This window comes from Oncorhynchus mykiss, chromosome 2 (assembly GCF_013265735.2).
Source record: "Oncorhynchus mykiss isolate Arlee chromosome 2, USDA_OmykA_1.1, whole genome shotgun sequence".
NCBI classification, from domain to species: domain Eukaryota; kingdom Metazoa; phylum Chordata; class Actinopteri; order Salmoniformes; family Salmonidae; genus Oncorhynchus; species Oncorhynchus mykiss.
The window spans coordinates 74,820,495-74,846,871 of record NC_048566.1 but is presented as its reverse complement, the minus strand read 5'-3'; the positions used below and the strand labels follow the sequence as shown (position 1 = coordinate 74,846,871).

The 26,377-nt window shown below is 42.2% G+C and overlaps 1 protein-coding gene across 1 annotated transcript in view; it reads right to left on the bottom strand.

The window, feature by feature from the left end:
* The window catches only part of LOC110496116 (semaphorin-3ab), a 62,560-nt gene extending 43,955 nt beyond the window's left edge, over positions 1–18,605 (bottom strand). Inside the window, exon 1 of the mRNA XM_021571821.2 lies at positions 17,152–18,605. Coding sequence (XP_021427496.2) covers positions 17,152–17,257 — 106 coding nt within the window. The 5' untranslated portion in view covers positions 17,258–18,605. The remainder of the gene's footprint in view (positions 1–17,151) is intronic.
* Between the last annotated feature and the right edge of the window lie 7,772 nt (positions 18,606–26,377).

Sequence of the window (26,377 nt, the reverse complement as noted above, 5' to 3'; positions counted from 1 at the left end):
CAGATTCCCTCAAGTGCCCTCAATTCTGCTCTGTCACAAACACACCAGAGTCCCCACACACCCTCTCCCACACACCCTCTCCCACACACAGCCCAGCACTATTCCCCTCAGCCGCACACACACACACACATCATGCATGCACACACACACACACACACACACACACACACACACACACACACACACACACACACACACACACACACACACACAAACACAAACAGAATCCAAACAACCCGTTTCGTAATGCTCTGTAATAAATGAAAACGTTCATTAGTGACTGGGTCCTGATTGCCACATGATGTATGTAGTATGGATTATCTTTCTTTCTTTCTTTCTTGGAATAAATAACTGTGTACATCATTAATGTTTCATCATGGAAAATGCCCCACTCACTGAAGTGTGTTTTTATGTCAGAAGCCCTGAGAGGGAGGGGAGAGGGAGGGGGAGGGAAGGGAGACAAGGGAGGAAAATGGGAGAGAAGTGGGGAAAATAAGAGAAAGGAGGGATGGACATGCATTACAAAAAAAGGCAATGGAAGGGAAAATGAGTGAATGAAAGAAAAAGACGAGTGACAGAGTAAGAGAGGGAGGGAGGGGGAGAAAGAAAAAGAGAGGGAGAGAGAGAACTTCTGCTTGTAGTTAGAAACAGAATCCCTCAAGTGCCCTCAATTCTGCTCTGTCACAAACACACCAGCACAATACCCTCAGCCGCACGCACGCGTGCACACGCACACACACACACACACACACACACACACACACACACACACACACACACACAAACAAACACAAACAGAATCCAAACAACCCGTTTTATAATGACTTGTAATAAATTGAAACTTTCATTGGTGACTGGGTCCTGAGTGCCACATGATGTACAGTTGAAGTCGGAAGTTTACATACACCTTAGGCAAGTACATTTAAACTCAGTTTTTCACAATTCCTGACATTTAATCCTAGTAAGAATTCCCTGTTTAAGGTCAGTTAGGATCACCACTTTATTTTAAGGATGTGAAATGTCAGAATAATAGTAGAGAGAATGATTTACAGTTTTTTACAATCACTTTGGCACTAATTTAGACTCTAGACACAAAAACTGACAACCAATGATCAAAATGCAAATTTTTCAAAACTCTAACACTTTTTCCAATTTCCTGGATACAATACACATAAAGCTAAGCTCATTTGTTCATTGAATTAAAATCACTTGTTCAAAATGACACAACTTGACATCAAAGTATTACCATTTCAAAAAGCAAATCACACATTACATCTGAAATGACTGTCTATTCATTTCATTACAATGATCTAACTATCAATTGATACAACTGCTCAGAATGATAAGTAACTGTTGCTTTAGTCTTAATGCATAGTTTTATGGAAACTGACAAACAATATCCCATGTTTAGATCATGAAAGTTTCTGGATAACGAGATCCATTGACACCAATTACCGTGGAATATGAACCAATTGGACTACATTATCTATGGCTGTAATATTTCATCATCATTCTTTATCAGACACCATTTCTATGGTCCCATGTACCATTTTTTCAGACCATGTTTTCAGATTTGACATTACTGTATTCTCACCGGCCACTTTATTAGGTACACCTATCTAGTACTGGGTAGGACCCCCTTTTGCCTCCACAACAGCCTGAATTATTCATGGTGTTGTACATTAAGAGATGCCATTCTGCACACCACTGTTTTAAACTGCTGTTATTTGAGCATGTGTGGCCTTTCTGTTGGCTTGAATGAGTCTGGACATTCTCCTCTGACCTCTCTCATTAACAAGGTGTTTTTCTCCCACAGAAATGCCACTCACTGAATGTGTTTTGTTTATCGCACCATTCTCTGTAAACTCTAGAGACTGTAGTGCGTAAAAATCCCAGGAGGGCAGCTGTTTCTGAGATGCTGGAATCACCATGTGTGGCATCAACAATCATACCATGGTCAAAGTTGCTTAGATTACTCATCTTGCCCGTTCTAATGTTAGGCTGAAAAACAACTAAAGCTCCTATATTCACTGATGAATCACAAGCTGCATTATTAACTGAGGCAGTACAGCTGTCTATAAGGAGTAACTCAGAACTTTGGCACATGGTTCTCCTACTCTATATATTGAGTTTCAGGCAGCCACATAGTGTTCGCTGTTCGTATGTAACCTTCCTAGATGAGCCTAATGAGGCCTGTAGAGCTGATGGCATGACCTATGTCATTGTGCGGGATAATGTCAGGTGATGTCAGGGGAGGAACACTGCAGTTGACATTTTTCTGTAGTTTTTTTTCTTTTTTTGTAGCTAATTACTTTAGCTTTGATTCAAGGAAACCTGTGATTTAATACATTTCATATTCTGTTCAATTAGTCCACTGTGTCTGTAGTATTCTCTCTACTAGTCCTTTTACAGTGATGTATTTATATAATGAAACATATTTTGTACTACAGTATTTAATGATTGTACGAACAACTACACAGTGAAACTATCAATATGTTGTGTGTGGGTGATCTAAATAAATAATCCTATAGTATTTCATGATAAATTAGTTATTTGAACCAACGATTCTGCAAGTGCAAGGTTTCATTAAACAATTGAATGCACAATGCAATGTGTTGAACATTGGACAGCCTGTGTTACAAGTGATGACCTTTTTGAGTTTTGAAAAATGACCGCAAAGTTCTGAAATTAGTGACAAAGTGATTGTAAAAACTGTATTTTAGCTTTTATTTCTTTCATCACATTCCCAGTTGGTCAGAAGTTTACATACACTCAATTAGTATTTGGTATCATGGCCTTTAAATTGTTTAACTTGGGTCAAACGTTTCAGGTAGCCTTCCACAAGCTTCCCACAAAAAAAGTTGGGTGAATTTTGGCCCATTCCTCCTGACAGAGCTAGTGTAACTGAATCAGGTTTGTAGGCCTCCTTGCTCGTGCACACTTTTTCAGTTCTGCCTACACATTTTCTATAGGATTGAGGTCAGGGCTTTGTGATGGCCACTCCAATACCTTGACTTTATTGTCCTTAAGCCATTTTGCCACAACTTTGGAAGTATGCTTGGGGTCATTGTCCATTTGGAAGACCCATTTGCTACCAAGCATTAACTTCCTGATTGATGTCTTGAATATATCCACATACATTTCCATCCTCATGATGCCATCTATTTTGTGAAGTCCACCAGTCCCTCCTGCAGCAAAGCACCCCCACATCATGATGCTGCCACCCCCGAGCTTCACGGTTGGGATGGTGTTCTTCGGCTTGCAAGCCTCCCCCTTTTTCCTTCAAACATGACGATGGTCATTATGCCCAAACAGTTCTATTTTTGTTTCATCAGACCAGAGGACATTTCTCCAAACAGTACGATCTTCGTCCCCATCTGCAGTTGCAAACCATAGTCTGGCTTTTTTATGGCGGTTTTGGAGCAATGGCTTCTTCCTTGCTGAGGGTCCTTTCAGGTTTTGTCGATATGGGACTCATTTTACTGTGCATAAAGATACTTTCTACCTGTTTCCTCCAGCATCTTCACAAGATCTTTTGCTGTTGTTCTGGGATTGACTTGCACTATTTGCACCAAAGTACATTAATCTCTAGGAGACGGAATGAGTCTCCTTCCTAAGCGGCATGGTGGCTGTGTGGTCTCATGGTGTTTATACTTGCGTACTATTGTTTGTACAGATGAACGTGGTACCTTAAGGCATTTGGAAATTGCTCCCAAGGATGAACCAGACTTGTGGAGGTCGACAATTGTTTTTCTGAGGTCTTGGCTGATTTCTTTTGATATTCCCATGATGTCAAGCAAAGAGGCACTGAGTATGAAGGTAGGCCTTGAAATACATCAACAGGTACACCTCTAATTGACTCAAATGATTTAAATTAGCCTATCAGAAGCTTCCAAAGCCATGACATCATTTTCTGGAATGTTCCAAGCTGTTTAAAGGCACAGTCAACTTGGTGTATGTAAACTTCTGATCCACTTGAATTGTGATACAGTGAATTATAAGTGAAATCTGTCTGTAAACAATTGTTGGAAAAATTACTTGTGTCATGCACAAAGTAGATGTCCTTACTGAGTTGCCAAAACAATAGTTTGTTAACAAGAAATTTGTGGAGTGGTTGAAAAATGAGTTTTAATGACTCCAACCTAAGTGTATGTAAACCTCCGACTTCAACTGTATGTAGTATATAAACTCAGCAAAAAAAGAAACGCCCTCTCACTTTCAACTGCATTTATTTTCAGTAAACTTCAAGTGTAAATATTTGTATGAACATAAGATTCAACAACTGAGACATAAACTGAACAAGTTCCGCAGACATGTGACTAATAGAAATGGAATAATGTGTCCCTGATCAATGTGTGTGTGGGGGGGGGGGGGTCAAAATCAAAATAAACAGTCAGTATCTGGCGTGGCCACCAGCGGCATTATGTACTGCAGTGCATCTCCTCCTCATGGACTGCACCAGATTTGACAGTTCTTGCTGTGAGATGTTACCTCACTCTTCCATCTGCAAGTTAACGGACATTTCTGGGGGGAATGGCCCTAGCCCTCACCCTCGGATCCAACAGGTCCGAGACGTGCTCAATTGGATTGAGATCCGGGCTCTTCGCTGGCCATGGCAGAACGCTGACATTCCTGTCTTGCAGGAAATCATGCACAGAATGAGCAGTATGGCTGGTGGCATTGTCATGCTGGAGGGTCATGTCAGCATGAGCCTGCAGGAAGGGTACCACATGAGGGAGGAGGATGTCTTCCCTGTAATGCACAGCGTTGACATTGCCTGCAATGACAACAAACTCATTTCGATGATGCTGTGACACACCGCCCCAGACAATGACAGACCCTCCACCTCCAAATTGATCCCGCTCCAGAGTACAGGCCTCGGTGTAACGCTCATTGCTTTAACGAGAAACGCAAATCCGACCATCACCCCTGGTGAGACAAAACCGCGAGTCGTCAGGAAAGAGCAATTTTTGCCAGTCCTGTCTGGTCCAGTGACAGTGGGTTTGTGCCCATAGGCAACGTTGTTTCCGGTGATGTCTGGTGAGGACCTGCCTTACAAAAGGCCTACATGCCCTCAGTCCAGCCTCTCTCAGCCTATTCCAGACAGTCTGAGCACTGATGGAGGGATTGTGCGTTCCTGGTGTAACCCGGGCAGTTGTTGCCATTCTGTACCTGTCCCGCAGGTGTGATATTCAGATGTACCGATCCTGTGCAGGTGTTGTTACACGTGGTCTGCCACTGCGAGGATGATCAACTGTCCGTCCTGTCTCCCTGTAGCGCTGTCTTAGGCATCTCACAGTACAGACATTGCAATTTATTGCCCTGGCCACATCTGCAGTCTTCATGCCTCCTTGCAGCATGCTTAAGGCACGTTGACGCAGGTGAGCAGGGACCCTGGGCATCTTTCTTTTGGTGTTTTTCAGAGTCAGTAGAAAGGCCTCTTTAGTGTTATACGTTTTCAGAACTGACCTTAATTGCCTACCGTCTGTAAGCTGTTTGTGTCTTAATGACAGTTCCACAGGTGCATGTTCATTAGTTGTTTATGATTCATTGAACAAGCATGGGAAACAGTGTTTAAACCCTTTACAATGAAGATCTGTGAAGTTAATTGGATTTTTATGAATTATCTTTGAAAGACAGGGTCCTGAAAAAGGGATGCTTCTTTTTTGCTGAGTTTTTAAAATCTTTCTTTCTTGTATAAAATAACTGTACATCATTAATGTTTCATCAGGGAAAATGCCCCACTCTCTGAAGTGTGTTTTTTTTATGTCTGAAGCCCTGATAGGGAGGAGAGAGGGAGGAGAATGGAAGTGAGACAAGGGAGGAAAAAGGGAGAGAAGTTTGGAAAATAAGAGAAGGGAGAGATGGACATGCATTACAAAAAAAAGGCAATGGAAGGAAAATGAGTGAATGAAAGAAAAAGATGAGTGACAGAGTGAGTGAGGGAGGGGAAGAAAGAGGAGAGACCTGCATGTAGTTAGAAACAGATTCCCTCAAGTGCCCTCAATTCTGCTCCCACACACACACAGCCCAGCACAAATCCCCTCAGGCGGACACACACAGTCACCTGAACAAACAACGAGACAGGTGTGTGTTACTGTAACCCTACTGTATATGCTATCCACCATGTGAAAAGGAAACAGTTAAATTGCCGAGAGCCCAGGCTGCTTGTCGTATAAACAGTGGTGTCAGACATGTAGAAAGCCAGTCTGGAAATCATAGTTGTGTTCTAATACTCATACTAACCGTACTATTTGTGACCTAAATTGAGTATATATATATATATATATATATATATATATATATCATGCTTATTCGTCATAGTATGTCAAAAATTCCCGGATGTTGTACTACATTCGCCAAAATACGAAGTATACAAGCATTAGACACTATTTCTGTGCTTTTAGGGCCTATCATGCAATCCTTCAGAAAATCGGGGTGGCTTCACAACCTTTTTAGATTTGAATAAAATGTCCAACGAGAGCGCATACAAATCAATTGCTTTAACTAATGACAAATGTTAAGATAATGTTCAGCAACGTAACTAAGCAATGACTTTTCAAATAATTACCACATTATGTTGGCTGACAATTTCTTAACTACGCTATCCTTACAAACCACATAACATGTAATTACAGCAGTATGTACCGGTATGTTAGCTAGCTACCTAACGTCAGTTGGCTACTAATTTATCGAACTTGCCAGTATATAAACTATATGCTAACTACCCAATGTTTATTGACTTGATTTTTCCTGTCTTTCTTAGTTTAGTTGTGCATTCTCAATGGACATTTGGGTGCATTCGTAAATTCGCTCTGGCTATCTACTCCGATTTCAGAGCACACTTGTTTGAGTGTACCAGAGCTCAGATTTATGAACACTCAACACCAGTGTCAGTAAACGTCGGCATTAAAGCGTAATTAAATTGTTGCCAGCAGCACAAACACTAACTCTGGATAACTCGAAAACAGCCTAACCAGCTCTGCTAGGGCAAGTAAAATGGTCAGATTGAGGTGTTCTCTCATTTGTGTTTGGAAGTAGCTAGCCAGTTAGCTTGGGTGCTTGACTGCCATTGTCAAGTCGGAACGCTTGGATCAACACTACTGCTTGGATCAACACTACTCCTCAGCTAGAACGTCCATTGATACTGCCTGGCAGTGTGCGCTCTGAATGCTCCGAGAGCGAAACACTCAATTTACATTCACGGACACTGAGCGCACTCCAGATTGAATTTAATAACACTCAGTTGTAAAATGTCTAGCTACTAATTTGTCATGCTAACAAGCTAGCAAGAGTTTGCATAGCAACAGCATCAACTTCTGGTAGACAGAAGTGCTCAACTGAAAGGACACCGTTCACTTACAGTATACTAAAATGAACTAATAGTATATACTCATTAAGTAGGTAGAATACAGTATGTTGTATGGGTATTCAAACACCGCTCAGGTAAGTGTGTTTGTGTGGGACTAGCATCCATGGAAACCATCCATTCACCAGAGTATTGCGAGATTAAACCAATAAACGGATACATTGACACTGTTGTAATAACATATTAAAACATGTAATGACGCATTCACTGACTGTTGTTAAACACACTGATAACCCATGAATATACACTGCTCAAAACCCTTTGGGATGGGCTACAAAGACAAAGAACTCTGTCAAGAACCAAGGGGATACTGACAACAGGCTGGAGAGGACTGTCTATCACCTACGAACAACCAACCAGGAGCCAGGACTACTAGAATCTACCTACGTCATTTCAATGTATAAATGTACTGCCCAAATATGTGTTACGCCCTCTTTTTCCGAAAGCTCCCTAAGAGTGGACGACAGGAGCCGTGCTGCACGTTTGCCAGCTATCACTATGCTCGATTAAAAGCCTCAAATATACCGTATCCGCCTTGTCCAGAGTCTCATCTTGGTCTTGTTTCTCCAATAACTAATCATTGACAACACTCACATGCTCAAGCTCATGTGGATGCACACAAAATCTTATCACTATTTTAATAATCAAAGTGAACTCAGCCATTTTAGAGACTCCTAGCCCTACTATTCACCCCCTATCTGCATATAGGTTACTCAACATTCCTCCCTCTTTCTCTCACCCTGTTAGGATACAGCTGTATTTTTATTATAATGGATCTTGGTTGGAGGGAGTGAGAGGAAAGGAGAGAGCAAGGGCGAAGGCAAATGGAGGCAAAAAATCAAGTCTTGTGTGAGACTGATGAACTATTTTACCCTACATTCCTTCTCTTTCACTCTCATTCTGGGCTGGAGGGCATAGGGAGTGTTATTAAGTGCTGCCATAGGAAATATCTAAACAAAACATGAGCCAGTAGTGTACGGAGTTCTATATCTCAAGGCTTTGTTCCTATAGATCAGTTTATAGCCGCATGGCTGGCAGTCCGCTCGGTGACAGATAAAGCATATCCTGATCATTTCAACAGACTCCAGAGGCCTACTCTATGTATCAGTTGAGGAGTTACTGAGGTAACTTTGGTCAACTCTGGAGTTCAACACGGGATGACCGGTACTACAAAAGTGGCTCACCTTTTAGCTAGGTACATCAATGTCAACTTATCCATTAGAACTAACATGCTTTTTGTAAAAACATTAATATGTTAAAACACATCACATTACCAGTGGTGACCTGTCATTCAGGATAGAACCTGTTTTGAGACCCAATTTTTTTTGCAACACACGTTCAAAAGTTTGGGGTCACTTAGAAATGTCCTCGTTTCCCCATGAAAACATACATGAAATTAATTGCAAAATGAATAGGAACGTCACGCTGGTGTAAAGGATTTGGAGACAGGCGCAGGAATACATCTGGGTTTTTAATACATACAAAATACACATACAAAACACTGGGATGTACCCAAACAAAAAAGCAAGGGTAAACCTCAAAGAACGACACCCGTAATATACAATGCACAAAACTCACAGCACATGCTGAGCCACCGCATAGGTACTCACACGACCAACGGACATGGGAAGAATAATCTACAGCCCAACGGGGCACCAAAGGGCACATTTCTACAAACACTATCAGTGAGGAACTGGAACCAGGTGTGCGTAATGACAGTTCAGTGCAGCCTAGAAGGCCTGTGACTTGGACCTCCGGAATTGGTGAACAGAAGGAGCAGCAGTACCAGGGGGATTTGTGACAAGGAAATATAGTCAAGGCGTTGACAAGGTTATAAATAATGATTTTTAATTTAAATAATAATTGTGTCCTTCAAACTTTGCTTTCGGCAAAGAATCCTCCATTTGCAGCAATTACAGCCTTGCAGACCTTTGGCATTCTAGTTGTCAATTTGCTGAGGTAATCTGAAGAGATTTCAACACATGCTTCCTGACGCACCTTCCACAAGTTGGATTGGCTTGATGGGCACTTCTTTACGTACCATACGGTCAAGCTGCTCCCACAACAGCTCAATAGGGTTGAGATCCAGTGACTTCTGGCCACTCCATTATAGACAGAATACCAGCTGACTGCTTCTTCCCTAAATAGTTATTGCATAGTTTGGAGCTATGCTTTTGGGTCATTGTCCTGTTGTAAGAGGAAATTGTCTCCAATTAAGCACCGTCTACAGGGTATGGCATGGCGTTGCAAAATGGAGTGATAGACTTCCTTCTTCAAGATCCCTTTTACCCTGTACAAATGTCCCACGTTACCACCACCAAAGTAACCCCAGACCATCACATTGCCTCCACCATGCTTGATAGATGGCGTTAAGCACTCCTCCAGCATCTTTTCATTTTGTCTGCGTCTCACAAACGTTCTTCTTTGTGATCCGAACACCTCAAAATTAGATTAGTCTGTCCATAACACTTTTTTCCAATCTTCCTCTGTCCAGTGTCTGTGTTCTTTTGCCGATCTTAATCTTTTATTTTTATTGGCCAGTCTGAGATATGGCTTTTTCTTTGCAACTCTGCCTAGAAGGCCAGCATTCCGGAGTCGGCTCTTCACTGGTGACGTTGAGACTGGTGTTTTGCGGGTACTATTCAATAAAGATCCCAAACGTTTGAACAGTAGTGTATATATATACAGTGGGGCAAAAAAGTATTTAGTCAGCCACCAATTGTGCAAGTTCTCCTACTTAAAAAGATGAGAGAGACCTGTAATTTTCATCATAGGTACACTTCAACTATGACAGACAAAATGAGAAAAGAAAATCCAGAAAATCACATTGTAGGATTTTTAATGAATTTATTTGAAAATTATGGTGGAAAATAAGTATTTGGTCAATAACAAAAGTTTATCTCAATACTTTGTTATATACCCTTTGTTGGCAATGACAGAGGTCAAACGTTTTCTGTAAGTCTTCACAAGGTTTTCACACACTGTTGCTGGTATTTTGTCCCATTCCTCCATGCAGATCTCCTCTAGAGCAGTGATGTTTTGGGGCTGTTGCTGGGCAACACAGACTTTCAACTCCCTCCAAAGATTTTCTATAGGGTTGAGATCTGGAGACTGGTAAGGCCACTCCAGGACCTTGAAATGCTTCTTACGAAGCCACTCCGTTGCCCGGGCGGTGTGTTTGGGATCATTGTCATGCTGAAACACCCAGCCACGTTTCATCTTCAATGCCCTTGCTGATGGAAGGAGGTTTTCACTCAAAATCTCACGATACATGGCCCCATTCATTCTTTCCTTTACACGGATCAGTCGTCCTGGTCCCTTTGCAGAAAAACAGCCCCAAAGCATGATGTGTCCACTCCCATGCTTCACAGTAGGTATGGTGTTCTTTGGATGCAACTCGGCATTCTTTGTCCTCCAAACACGACGAGTTGAGTTTTTACCAAAAAGTTCTATTTTGGTTTCATCTGACCATATGACATTCTCCCAATCTTCTTCTGGATCATCCAAATGCTCTCTAGCAAACTTCAGACGGGCCTGGACATGTACTGGCTTAAGCAGGGGGACATGTCTGGCACTGCAGGATTTGAGTCCCTGGCGGGGTAGTGTGTAACTGATGGTAGCCTTTGTTACCTTGGTCCCAGCTCTCTGCAGGTCATTCACTAGGTCCCCCCGTGTGTTTCTGGGATTTTTGCTCACCATTCTTGTGATCATTTTGACCCCACGGGGTGAGATCTTGCGTGGAGCCCCAGATCGAGGGAGATTATCAATGGTCTTGAATGTCTTCCATTTCCTAATAATTGCTCCCACAGTTGATTTCTTCAAACCAAGCTGCTTACCTATTGCAGAGTCAGTCTTCCAAGCCTGGTGCAGGTCTACAATTTTGTTTCTGGTGTCCTTTGACAGCTCTTTGGTCTTGGCCATAGTGGAGTTTGGAGTGTGACTGTTTGAGGTTGTGGACAGGTGTCTTTTATACTGCTAACAAGTTCAAACAGGTGCCATTAATACAGGTAACGAGTGGAGGACAGTGGAGCCTCTTAAAGAAGAAGTTACAGGTCTGTGAGAGCCAGAAATCTTGCTTGTTTGTAGGTTACCAAATACTTATTTTCCACCATAATTTGCAAATTCATAAAAAATCCTACAATGTGATTTTCTGGATTTTTTTCTCATTGTGTCTGTCAAAGTTGAAGTGTACCTATAATGAAAATTACAGGCCTCTTTCATCTTTTTAAGTGGGAGAACTTGCACAATTGGTGGCTGACTAAATACTTTTTTGCCCCACTCTAAATATATTTTGGGGGAGGGGGGTTGCCTGTTTCGCAAGTTATTTTTGCATTAATATGTGTCACATATCAGTTTGCAAACAATGTAAAAAATATATATATATATATATATATATATATATATATATATATATATATATATATATATATATATATATATATATATATATCATTGAGTTAATAAAGCCGCATTCAAAAACCCAGCTTCAAAATGCAGGTGTTTCAGCGTAGCTCAGTGCTTTCTGTTGTGGTGGGGCAGGCCAGCAGAAAATAAGAGCATTGCACCATAATTGGCTCAGCATTGCACCGTGATTGGCTCAGTGTTCTGTCACTCATGAGGACACTACGTCACACACTTTAGTCACTGTTAGTCACACCGTGCTTCTACACCTACATTGCTTGCTGTTTGGGGTTTTAGGCTGGGTGTCTGTACAGCACTTTGAGATATCAGCTGATGTAAGAAGGGCTATATAAATACATTTGATTTGATTTAGTAAGGGTACACATCAAGAATGTGAGCCCTTTGAGTTCTGCCATAGACTTAGATTGAAAGTGCCCTTCCAAGAAGGCTCAAGGTCATTGGCCACAATTACATTATATCCACAGTAGCTTTGATTGGACTGATCATGTCATCTGTTGTCATCAAGTTGAAGCCTGAGCTCGAATGGGTGGCTAACTGATGCTGGCTGGTTTCAGAAAACCCTGAGTAGATCTTGTTTCCTTCATAGCATACCCGTCAGGTTGTCTTGCTGTTTTTTGGGAGGGGGGAGTATAGTCAATGACCAATGAAGTGTTCTAGATGCTGCAATACCATCACATTAGTCACTGTCCACAACACCACACACAGACACATTTCAGCATGTCATCTGTCTCTGTGGGATGCTGATGGGTAAAGCTTAGACAAATAACTACATCATTGTCTGAATAGGTAAATAAAAAACATACAAATAAATAAAAAACTATGAAGGTGATGAGAGAAGTTCCCATTAACACAACAGGAGATTTCACACAATCACAACACATTCTTGTCTGCATGGTTGGGATGTGTAGAGAGGCAAGCCCATGTAATACAGTTCCACCCCCACTCCAGTGTTTGTGTGATACTGACCTATGGAGAACCTCTCTGTCTCACACACAGAGAGAAACCCAACCCTGGTCTCTAGATTCTCTACATACTTATGGACTAAACATTTTAAAAGAACCTTCCTCATTCCATGCCCTAATTAAAAGTCTATTCACACCGAGACAAACCCAGAGGATAACATTACTACAATAAGATTTGCATGACCTCAGGAGGAGAGAGAGATGGATAGAGAGAAAGAGGGAGAGATTTTTTTTATTTTTGCAATTCAGTGGCTTTTGTTTTTGTGAGGTTAGACCTTGGCTGGTGTTGTTCAGTGGTTTATTGTTTTAAACATCGGCTTTTGTTTTTGTGGGGTTAGATCTTGGCTGGTGTCTGCTGTATGAGAGTATATGTGTTGTGTGAGTATGCATGTGCATGAGTGTTTATGTCACGTGAGTGTACTTGTGTGTGTGTGTGTGTGTGTGTGTGTGGGGGGGGGGGGATGCTCTTGGATGCGGGTATCAAAGGGGTGGACAGGTCTGACAGAGACGGAGCTCCTGGAAGTCCCCCCACCGGCCATTAAACTAAAGTACCCTTTCTTTCACTCTCCTTCCCTCTCATTTCTTCTCCTTCATACTCTTTAGTTTTCTCTTCCTCTAGTTCCCAGACACTTAACAATACCCCCCCCCCCCCCCCCCCCCCCCCCCCACACACACACACACACTTCTCCTGGCTAGGACACATGTATGAACGGGGGGGGGGGGGGGGGGGGGGGGATGTGCATGCATGTGTGTGCAGAGTGGCGCCTGTAAGGATCAGGGTCCCTACACTTGCCGGACCTGTCGGTCACAGAGAACAGACCTTGGCAACAGCCAACCCCACACTCAGAAGACACAGACACAGACACACACACCTCACATCTCACTCCACAAATGTTTAGCAATGCCAAACATTAATTTACCTTTTATCCACAGCTGTATGTAAGCCTATATTTATAATTGAAAACTGGGTCCATATCATTAACAGAGACTGTCTCTCTACCCTGTTCTTTGTGCAGGTCTGCTGTTTGTGTGTTGTTCCATCCAAGTACAGTAGTTCAGCTGTGTTTTGTATGTGTAGTGCTGTGGTCCAATAGAGAAATCACAGAGGGCGTGATATAGAGATGACTGATACACACACACAGGTATCATTATCTACTGATGGCCAAAGTGTGTGAGAATGTGTGTGTGTGTGTGTGTGTGTGTGTGTGTGTGTGTGTGTGTGTGTGTGTGTGTGAGAGAGAGAGAGAGAGAGAGAGTGCATGTGTGTGTATGTGCGTGTGTGAGTGTGTTTGTATGCGCGTGTATAATTATGATTGTGGTGGTGCTGAGAAAGAAATGTCTCTGTTTGAGAGAGCCATCTGTTGAGACAGACTCACACCATTCATCCTCAACGTAATTACCATGCAGTGAACGACAGAGCGGAAAAACGGCAACCAGGAATATGAGAGGGAGAGACGGATAGACAGATTAACGATACTTCACTTAACCACTGGCAAGTCACTCTGGCATGTCTCTTCATTAACAACAGTAGACAGCAGAGAATATTGTACACTCATACACATTGCTGAGTCCAAGATACTTTGAGATTCCAATGACAGATTGAATCCTTGGTTTTCTTCTGAGTTATCTGAGCTCATTCAGATGAGAAATCAGGCCTAGGCAAAAGCAAGGAAAACTGACTCTGTAGTGGACTAGAAATCTTTCAGATGAGAAACAGATGTACTATCTTGATTAGGAAAGCTAAATCAAGCTACTTTTTAAGCTCTATCCCTGACTCTGCTGGTGATCCTTCTGAAGTTTGTAAACAGTAAATGCACTGAAGAGTACAAATTCCTCTTCTTCCCAAGCAAGTTCTGTCTGACTGGCGTCATAACTGAGAAGAATGGGATAAGTGATGCTTTTAATCATCATGTTATCTCTGCAGGCTTTTTACTTGAGAGAAACGGTGGTGTAGTTGGTCAGCTCTTCTCTGCGCCAGCCTCTAGCTGACTCAATGCTTAACCCATCAACTTCTAGTGAATCTTTGTTTTCATTTGAACAATTTACTATCTGTGGTGCTAGATGCCTTGATTAAGATTGATGTAAAAAATCCACTGGGGCTGATATGCTTGATCCATTTTTGCTGCAGCTCTCTGCTCACCTGATTGCTGAATCATTAACCTATATTTTTATCCTGAAGATTATATCTGGTACTATCCCCAAGGTTTGGAAGGTGGCCCTTTCACAAAGGTGGTAACCCTTGTGACCTAAATAATTATTGGCCTATTTCTAAACTATCTTGCCTAGCTAAAATATTAGAGTCCTTTATTAAATCTCAGCTAATATGTTTCTTGTCTTTGAAATGTATTCTAAATGTACATCAGTCTGGTTTTAGACCAGGTCATAGCAATATCTCTACTGCATCCCTAGTTATAAATTATGATAAATCAGGTTTCCTGGATATTACTAAAGGTGTCCCGCAGAGGTCGATTCTGGGTACTGTACTTTTTACTGTTTACACTAACAATATCGACTTGTCCGTAAAAAAACTCCTCTTGTATGACAATGATACTGTTGTGTAATCTACTGCCCCTACTGTTAACCAGGCTCTATCTGAACTACAGTATGCCTTCATTGTAATACAGCAAAACTTTATTGACCTGGAATTAGTACTAGATTCAGGTAGAACTAAGTATATGTTGTTCTCTAGAGAGCATTAAAAAAAGTCTGATGATTTAAGCATATGTACTTTGGGTGGTGTCCATGTAGACCGTGTCCCTGCTTACAAATATCTGGGCATCTGGATAGATGAAAAGCTGTCTTTTAAAAACATATTAATGAGTTAGTTAACAAGCTGGGAATAAAAATGGGCTTCTATAGAAATAGGTCCTGCCTCTCGCTCAATAGTAGAATGCAATGACGTTCCTATCGGTCCTAGACCATGGCGACATCATCTATACGAACTCAGCTGCCACTTCATTAAAGCCGTTAGATGCAGTTTATCATAGCACTTCAATTACAAATCTGGGGACCTATGCCTTTTCAGTCTCCTGAGGGGGATAAGGTGTTGTCATGCCCTCTTCACAACTGTCTTGGTGTGTTTGGACCATGATAGCTTGTTTGTGATGTGGACACCAAGGAACTTGAAACTCTCAACCTTCTCCACTTCAGCCCAGTCGATGTCAATGGGGGCCTGTTCGGCCCTCCTTTTCCTATAGTCATTAATCTCCTTTGTCTTGCACACATTGAATGAGGGGTTGTTGTCCTGGCACCACACTACCAGGTCTCTGACCTCCTCCCTATAGACTGTTTAATTGTTGTTGGTGATCATGCCTACCACTGTTGTGTCGTCAGCAAACGTAATGATGGTGTTGGAGTCGTGCTTGGTCACTCATTCGTGGGTAGACAGGGAGAACGGGAGGGGACTAAGCACGCACCCCTGTTGAGGATCAGCGTGGCAGAGCAATTCAGAAACCTGATTGAGGACCTTTTTACAGATAAATGTGTTTTTTTTGATGATTGTGTTTTTCTTTCTGCTAGCGTTTAGTATTTTCTGTAATTTATATAATTCAGGTTTCATCTGTAAAAGAGACCTTGGTCTCAGTATGACTCTCTGATAAAATAAAGGTTACCCATGACAACACAGTGGAAATAGTATAAAATAGTATAAAATCAATTCTAGTGTATAGTTTTCTAGAGATGGATATCAGAACAGATTGATGTATCTCACAGAGCTGGTAACAGTGTATGTTCAATAAATATCTAACAGATTCGATCCAGTGTGATCTAACAGATTCTTCCATATCCACTCTGATACATATCTCCTCTGATCTGAAGGTCTACATGGTCAGTAATTATATTTTGTAACAGATCCTACTATGTTCAGTAAGCATGTCTTTGATCAGCCATATGGCACATGGAATTCTGAGGAAGAAAGTTGTGTACCTATGCACATCAAACATATCTCAGATGCAGAGTACATGGGCTATCAATGTGGTTTCCTTTTCAATCCCATGCATATGGCAGACACATATCTTACATTCTCAGTAAAAAAAAATTAATTGATGCTGAAAATGTGCTGTATAAAGCCAAATACATAAAACATTTTAAAAGCAACCAAACAACATCATGGAAATATAGGTTGCACTTTATGTTGACACACACTTTAGCAGAAATGCCGTATCACAGTCAATCTTTAGTAGTTAAGTGAATCACTTCTTTCTCAACACAGACAGACACAGGCACCAGCAGAAACCTCTATCCCTGCTGGATATGCATACAGACAAGTATGAATATAGAGCAGCTGGTAAGAACAGAGTAAGCATAGATGATTCTTCTTTTAAGATAGCTTTAGAGTAATAGTAGAAAGAGGGAAGAAATATGGTACAGTAAGTGTCAAGGTAAATGAATAAGACTCACCTTTATAAGAGAGTTTTAGCCTGGGCATATTGCTCTTCGTCTTCTGTGCTCCAGAAATAACCACCATCCCATACAGCAACACCACCATGCCCCAGAAAGAGGCCATGATCCTGGGGAGAGAGAGGCCAGACAGGTCCCTGAAGAACCAGTCCTCCGGAACACAGAATAGATGTCAGCAGAACCAGGATCAGTCCCAGATCAGGGGTAGAGTTTCCAGAAAATAAAAAAGTATTGAAATACTGTCAAACAGAAGTCTGTTCAGTCCAGTAATTTTGCAAAACTGGACCAGAACCTGTCCTACGTTCAGGGGTTATGGGTCAGGTGTTCCAGAGACACAGAACCTGAAAATGGAGCAGGGGTATGGGTAAGTGCTATAGACAGCCAGTCTAAGCAAGCCAAACAGAACCGAGTCAAACCGAACTGAGTGGAACTGAACCGAGCTGAACCGGACCCACACAGCAGACTCATACCACCTCAATGTTGGAGGTCAGAGGCAAGGGGAGTCCCACAATACCGATCCCGGGGAGAGTGAGGGGAGCTGGGCTAGAGATCAGTCTTTACGTGGGTCTCTGCTCCAACAATTCTCTAGTGTTGACTCTCTATTTGTTTCTCTCTTTTCTCTCTTCCAGCATGCCCTCAATTAAAACTCTGTCTTTAGTTAGTAAAGACAAACAGGTCCAGTATGTTCCAGCTCCTAATCCAGTTAGCTTGGGAAATAGTCTTCACTGAGACATTCTATGTCCTCAACATAGCCCAGCTCAGCCTAGCCCTGTCCACACTACACACTGCACACAGAGCAACTGAGAACAGCTGAGGGAGCCAGCACAGCCAGAGAGAAGGGGGTGGAGGGAGTGGAGACGAGTAAGAGAAAGAGCACAGGGACGTGTGAGAGAGCTGCTAGAGTGAAAAAGTGAGGAGGAGAGAGAGAGAGACAGAGAGAGAGAGAGAGAGAGAGAGAGAGAGAGAAGGAAGGCAGAGAGAGTAGTATAGATAAGTGCTGTAAGTGAATGTTGTACTGTAAGTGAATCCTGTAACAGAGAGGTTGTGACTGTTTTTTTTCTACACTGAGCTCTACTGTTCTACCTCAGATTTCCCTATTCCTCTACCCTTGACCTCCTCTATTGTCCTTCTCCCAGTTTACCGTATCCTGATATACTGTATCTTTGACAGCAGGACTCTTTCAGTACCACTGCCAGGACATTAAGTAATTGGTCTAATGGGTATTAGACAGGTTCGATCCAAGTCACTCAACAGTCTAAATGCTCCATAATAATATTCCCATACAGCCTCTACAGGCCTGGCTGGCTGTACAGCCAGACACACAATTTACTGGTCAGCCTCGCAAAACAGGCCCAAGGACTTCACTGTCCTTGAAACAGAGAGAGGGAGAGAGATAGAGAGTGAGGAGTGGGGGTTAGACAGAGATGAGGAGAGGGTGTTAGACAGAGAGGAGGAGAGGGGGTAGAGACTGAGAAAGAACAAATAGAGATAGAGAGAGGGATGAGTGTGGGAGAGAGACGGCGGGAGAGAACGAGAGAGGGATAGCTAATGGTATTGTAATAACAGCTTGCTACCGTAGTTGAAGTGGGCTACAGATTAGTAGCTCTGAGAACGGACTAAGTTTTAGATTATTGTCCTGTGAAAACACTACCATTACAGTAATGCCCAGGCCATATCTGGCTTTGTCAAACATTGATAATTCATTTATTTATTTATGAATTTTACCTCCTTTTCTCCCCAATTTCATGGTATCCAATTGTTAGTAGTTACTATATTGTCTCATCGCTACACTGTCGGAAAGTTATCAGTTTATCTCTGTGGATGGTTTGTCCTCTGACAAATCAATTGTACATGTCGGTGTTCCTCAAGGTTCCGTTTTAGGACCACTATTGTTTTCACTATATATTCTACCTCTTGGTAATGTCATTCGAAAACATAATGTTAACTTTCATTGCTATTCTAGCAGCCGGGTATAGCACTAAAAAAGTAGAGCATTGCAGTAGTCTAATCTAGAAGTTACAAAAGCAAGGATACATTTTTTCTGGATCATTTTTAGACAGAACGTTTCAGATTGTTGTAATGTTACATAGAATGAAAAAAGCTGTCCTTGAAGCAGTCGTCAAATATGTTTGTCAAAAGAGAGATCAGCTGTATATTTCAAAGATACATGGTGAAGCCCCAAAATTGCCCTCCCTGGAAGCCTGTGTTTTAGACATAAGGAAGTGGATGGTGGCAAATGTTTTATTTTTAAACTTGGACAAAACAGAGATGCTTGTTCTAGGTCCCAAGAAACAAAGAGATCTTCTGTTGGATCAGACAATTAATCTTGATGGTTGCACAGTTGTCTCAAATAACACTGAAGGACCTCGGCGTTACTCTGGACCCTGATCTCTCTTTTGACAAACATTTCAAGACTGTTTCAAGGACAGCTTTTTTCCAAGCACTTGATGTTTTTTGTACTGCACTTGAAGAAACGTACAAGCTCTTGAAATGTTCAGTCTTGACTGACCTTCATGGAACCTTCAGGAAGACCCAGAGTTACCTTTGCTGCAGAGGACAAGTTCATTTGAGTTACCAGTCCCAGAAATTGCAGGCCAAATAAATGCTTCACAGAGTTCAAGTAACAGACACATCTCAACATCAACTGTTCAGAGGAGACTGCATGAATCAGGCCTTCATGGTCAAAATGCTGCAAAGAAACCTCTACATCAATAATAATAAGAGATTTGCTTGGGCCAAGAAACACAAGCAATGGACATTAGACCGATGGAAATCTGTCCTTTGGTCTGATGATTTCAAATTGGAGATTTTTGGTTCCAACCGCCATGTCTTTGTGAGATGCAGAGTGTGTGAACAGATGACCTCTGAATGTGTGGTTCCAACTGTGAGGCATGGATGAGGAGGTGTGATGGTGTGGTGGTGCTTTGAAGGTGACAGTGTCAGTGATTCCTTTAGAATTCAAGGCACACTTAACCAGCATGGCTACCAATTCTGCAGGGTTACGCAATTCCATCTGGTTAGCTCTTCATGGGACTGTCATTTGTTTTTCAACAGGACAATGACCCAATACACCTCCAGGCTGTGTAATGGCTATTTGACAAAGACAAAGAGTGATGGAGTGCTGCATCAGATGACCTGGCCTCCAATCACCCGACCTCAATCCAATTGAGATGGTTTGGGATGAGTTGGAGCGCAGAGTGAATGAAAAGCAGCCAACAAGTGCTCAGCATGTGGGAACTCCTTCAACTGTTAGAAAAGCATTCCAGGTGAAGCTGGTTTAGAGAATGCCAAGAGTGTGCAAAGCTGTCATCAAGGCAAAGGTTGGCTTCTTTAAAGAATCTAAAATCTAAAAAGTGTTTAACATTTTTTTGGTTACTACATGATTCCATAAGTGTTATTTCATAGTTGATGTCTTCACTGTTATTCTACAATGTAGAAAAAAAGTATAAATAAAATAAAACCCTTGAATGAGTAAGTGTATCCTGTCACGGTTGTCCTCCTCATCTGAAGAGGAGAGACGAGAAGGATCGGAGGACCAAAATGCGGCGTGATATGTGTTCATCGTGAATTTTAATAAAGAAAACACTGAACACTGAAACCCTATACAAAACAGTAAACAAAATAACAACCGTGAAGCTAATGCGAGCTGCGCTGAAACAAGCCATCAACCTAGACAATCACCCACAAACAAACAGGGCAAAGTATGATTCTCAATCAGAGACAACTAATGACATCTGCCTCTGATTGAGAACCATACTAGGCCGAAACATAGAAATCCCCAAATCATAGAAAATCAAACATAGACTGCCCACCCAACTCACGCCCTGACCATACTAAATAAATACAAAACAAAGGAAATAAAGGTCAGAACGTGACATATCCAAACTTTGACATTTACTGTATCGCCACTGGTTGGAAGTAGGTGTTTTTGGCTGCTGTCAAAATGAACCCAAACTTAAAAAGTCCATATTGATACAGAAACACATCATTGTCAAGAGCAAGTTGATTGACAAAGTCATGAAAAAAATTAAAGATTTGAATAAACCACCTTTGAGCCATGTTCAAAATGACCCCAGTCAGTAGTTTGAGGGTTAAAGTCCTTTAAGTAAGCCTACTAGGAAATTATTATGTGTATTGTTGACTGCTTTGAAGTACCAGAAAGTCTACTGTTATTACATCACTTCTTGGTAGATTTCTCAGTTGCTCTTGCAAATACAAAAGCTGCACTGTGTAGTGGAACCTCAGCCATTCAAGGGGACATAGATATCTAACAACCTATCTTTAAGTAAGACTCAGTGGCGACAGAGTTACCCAATCTTATCGGTGCCCAAAGCGGTCAGCTCACGGTGTTACGGCACAACGTACACCCTGTGTATTTCTGAGAAAACTGTGCAGTGTTGAAGGATTGTCCTCTCCTGGTTTCTGAGGTCATCAATGCACAATGTCCCATTCCTTAACTGTGCCCTTGATATTTTTTCTGTGTGATCATCAGGTTCTCAAACATCCAAGGTCTAAACAACATGATGTAAGGGATTCAACATGGTTAATCCTACAGACAGACACACACCATGCTGGCTCTATCACAATACAAAACATCCTAGGTACATGTATATACACTATGTAGGACATGCATTTCTGGGGAAGTTCCCGCAAGGCTATAGTACTCAGACACTCTGCACCCTGATCACATAGAGACATACACCATGCTCTCCATATCTCTCTCTGTCTGATATATATAGTATTCCCACACTCATACAGTCACACAAGGACGTTCCAAGAAGCGAACTGGAAAACTGTTGTTATAGGAGCTCACTGAGATCACATGATGCTTTGAATTCAGGACAGGACAGAACCACTGTTTGGTCCATGTACACTGTTTTAACAGTTTAATGAGATATACATACAGTGGGGCAAAAAAGTATTTAGTCAGCCACCAATTGTGCAAGTTCTCCCACTTAAAAAGATGAGAGAGGCCTGTAATTTTCATCATAGGTACACTTCAACTATGACGGACAAAATGAGAAAAAAAAATCCAGAAAATCACATTGTAGGATTGAGATACACTTTTGTTATTGACCAAATACTTATTTTCCACCATAATTTGCAAATAAATTCATTAAAAATCCTACAATGTGATTTTCTGGATTTTCTTTTCTCATTTTGTCTGTCATAGTTCAAGTGTACCTATGATGAAAATTACAGGCCTCTCTCATCTTTTTAAGTGGGAGAACTTGCACAATTGGTGGCTGACTAAATACTTGTTTGCCCCACTGTACATACCTATTTCATACACAAACTACCAGATACAATCAATTAGATATTTTCGCAATTAAAAGATAAAAGCGTACAGTTTTCTTTCACTATCACATACTGTTTTGATATTTCCACAATCAGCAAATATCGCCCAGTTTTCACAAACAAGTAAGGTTAAAACTGGAAAATATAAATAAACACCATCAATCAACACACAAAGCCATAACCAGAGAGTCATCAATCATAGACTAAACAAGAGGACGGTTGACTTCCCTCTTAAAGCGGGTAAAGTGGGACGTCACTCCTTAACAAACGTCTGACAGTTAGCAAGCTGTCTCCCTACCATAGTGAATGATAATGAGTTATAGTGAGGATGCTCTGGCCATAGACTCAGGACTGATAGAACTGACATAACCCTGAAATCAACATCATTTCCCACCCAGTATCAGAATGAGCAGAATAAAATGTGTCATTGTTGAATGTTTTTAACACTGAGCAAGACACTGAATTATGTTGTGTACCGAATTCAGAATTGAAGTAATTCAACAATTCAAATGGCACATCTGGTCATCAGTGCTCTACCCACCACAGAACCTAACTTTGAATGGCGATGTGTGTTCTAGTTATTCTAGGTCTATGTATCTGGTCTAGGCTTACAGCTGATGGCAGGGACCACTAATAGGCCATAGCAGAGTGTATAAAGACCCTTCAGACACACAGAGAACAGCAGAACTAATCCCCTACTGAAACGGATGGACTCATGGTTATGGTAATGTAGCCACACACACACACGCCCACACACACACACACACACGCCCACACACACCCCCCCCCCACACACACACACACACACACACACTCTCACACACACACACACACACACACAAACAGAACGAGTGTCACACATAGTACTTCCTAAACAGGCTGGATTAAGAGGTGGAACAGACAGGAGCTTTTATCTGAAACTGGGGACTGGCAGCGTTGCGACACTAGTTCATTATTCTGAGGATGTAACCCTATCTGCTACGCTGAAACCAGACAGAACTATTGTTGAGATGGATGACTGGTGAATGGCCCACTTGAGATTGATAAAACACACTTTGTCTTCTTTCCCATCTGTTGACAACTGGGATTGAATTATAATTCAATCTCATGGAAGGTTATCAGTTTGCTAGAAGAGTGGAACCAACCTCCTGTGTTCAGACTCCTAGACAGAGAGTGGTGAGTACCCATCCATTCCTTTTAGGGAATGTATTCAGGACAACTCAAGAGTCCTCCACTGCTCCCTCTCCTCCTCTCGTCACCCCTTCAACTGTTCTCCTTCTTCAACCATCTGTACTTATTTCTGTCCCTTTCTCCACCTCTCCTCCTCATGTCTTAACTCCTCTTTTCCTCCTCTCTTCTTTCCACCTCACTCCACTCATCACCCCCTATCACCCCCCCACTTCTCTTCCTATCTATCTCCTCTTCCATTACCCCTCTCCATTCCTCTCGCTCCTTTCCTCTCCTCCTTTCTTCACTCCTCTCTCTTGTGCTATCAAATCCCCTGAACCAGACACAAACTCTCACTCTCTCTCCTCTCTCTCCTTCTCACTCTCCTTTTCTCGGTCACGGTGTCTGATTTCATCTTTACAACCTTGTAAACCTCTGAATATTGGTCTCCTCTGCCTTTCCTTTCAGCTCAGTTACAGTTCAGAAACACACAAAATTACGTTAGTCTAATTTAACAGATATGTCCTTTATTATTCCGACAGTATCCAGTAGGTCCGTGGATATACAGAGCTCAAAGAGAGTTTCTGTGTTTCAAGGAGGCAGAGTCTAAACTCAACTGAGAGGACCTCAAGTGGTCTCACCTCAAAGGACTGAAGAGCTTTAAACTCAGATGTTTCTGGGGTGAGAGGGGGAAGGGGTTGAGTTTATCAGGCAGTAGAGTGGTTGTGGTATGTTATGGATTGGGGGTTAGTGGAGGGGTTCTGTTAATTCCAATTGGGATTCAGGATCCCCCATCAGAACTCACTCAGCCCCTCTCAAACAATACCATCCCCCATCGCTGCACCCCCTGCCCCCCCATGTACCTTGATTACATTGACACACAATCACATATGTCAATTCTTTTAATTTGTGGGAATACTTGGGATAATATTTACTATATTAACATTTATTTTTGCAGAATTCCAGAATTTCTTGCGGGATGGTTTTGGCTTGCGTCTGTTGCCGACCCCTGATGTACAGACATCTCCCTAACCACGCACCGACCCCCGTCAATACAAGACTGTCTACACAGTCAATCCTTTTCCATTTACCCACATACCCCCTACAATACGCATTCAACATCTGAATAGTTACTGTAACAGGTTCAATGCTGAAGAAATGTACCCAGATATAAATGACTGGTCTCACTGTTACGGCCCGTTTTGATGCAGTGGCTGGGCTAATGATAATGCATTTAGTGGGTTCTTCTGTGATTTGTCAGGGAAAGTCTTCTGTTTCTGTCTGTCTTATAGCAGAATGAATGACCGATGAATGAATAAAAATATCTCTGAATGACAGAAGAGTGAGTCTCTCCCATTGCCACGGATATTGAGTTGCCGGTGACGATGAGATAGATGCATTGGTATCCTGGTCAGAATGGACACACACAAACACACACATACACATACAAATGTTTCCCTCAGTGATGGAAGCCAGCTGTTTAGGCAGCTAGGGCTCTGACCTGGGAGAGAGAAGGGTCTGTCTTTCATCACTGAAGGAGCTACCAGGACTGGCTAGAGTGAGGGAACCTATTCTACCACTGGTTAGTCTATGGAAATATTTTATACTCAGCAACTGTCTACCACAATGGAAACACTGAGGCAGGGCCCTTCATTGCCTAATTCTGAGGACTAAAGTTAAAATGAAATGTGTCCCTTAGACATGCCAGACAGTTAAAACCCTCATGGGTGAGATGTGCTAGGAAAATATGCCGCAACAGTATGAGCACAGAACAATGTTTTAGTAAACATTTTGTAGTTACAGAGACAGAGTATGGTTAAATAGACAGAGTAGTCCATGCAGTATTTATAAAACAATAAACCACACGTTGTTGGTAATTGACTGTTTCTTAATGAAACATTTATCAGAAAACAGAGTGAAAAGCACAGAGCTATGAATAAATGACTGGGGACAGTGTTCTGTCCTCAACATCCATGCAGCCCCACCCTATCCACCCTATATGTCAATGCAGCCCCACCCTATCCACCCTATATGTCCACGAAGCCCCACCCTATTCATCCTATCCACCCTATATGTCCATGCAGCCCCACCCTATCCACCCTATATGTCCACGCAGCCCCACCCTATTCACCCTATCCACCCTATATGTCCACGCAGCCCCACCCTATCCACCCTATCCACCCTATATGTCCATGCAGCCCCACCCTATCCACTCTATATGTCCATGCAGCCCCACCCTATCCACCCTATATGTCCATGCAGCCCCACCCTATCCACCCTATATGTCCACGCAGCCCCACCCTATCCACCCTATCCACCCTATATGTCAATGCAGCCCCACCCTATCCACCCTATATGTCCATGCAGCCCCACCCTATCCACCCTATATGTCCATGCAGCCCCACCCTATCCACCCTATATGTCCACACAGCCCCACCCTATCCACCCTATCCACCCTATATGTCCATGCAGCCCCACCCTATCCACCCTATATGTCCACGCAGCCCCACCCTATCCACCCTATCCACCCTATATGTCCATGCAGCCAGGGATGTAGTGGAGCGTAAAAGCACATAAACGCTGTTTATGAACCGGTTACAGATGTTTACGCTAAATTAGCGTTGTTAGGGTGTACATTACCTGCTGCCAGTCATCTTGACAAACGTTTAGCATTCCTACCACTAAATCCCTCTGCAGGACTAGTAAACTAGTGCACAGTGCTGTTTACTAATAGGTGCACATTGTGAAGGTGATATTTGAC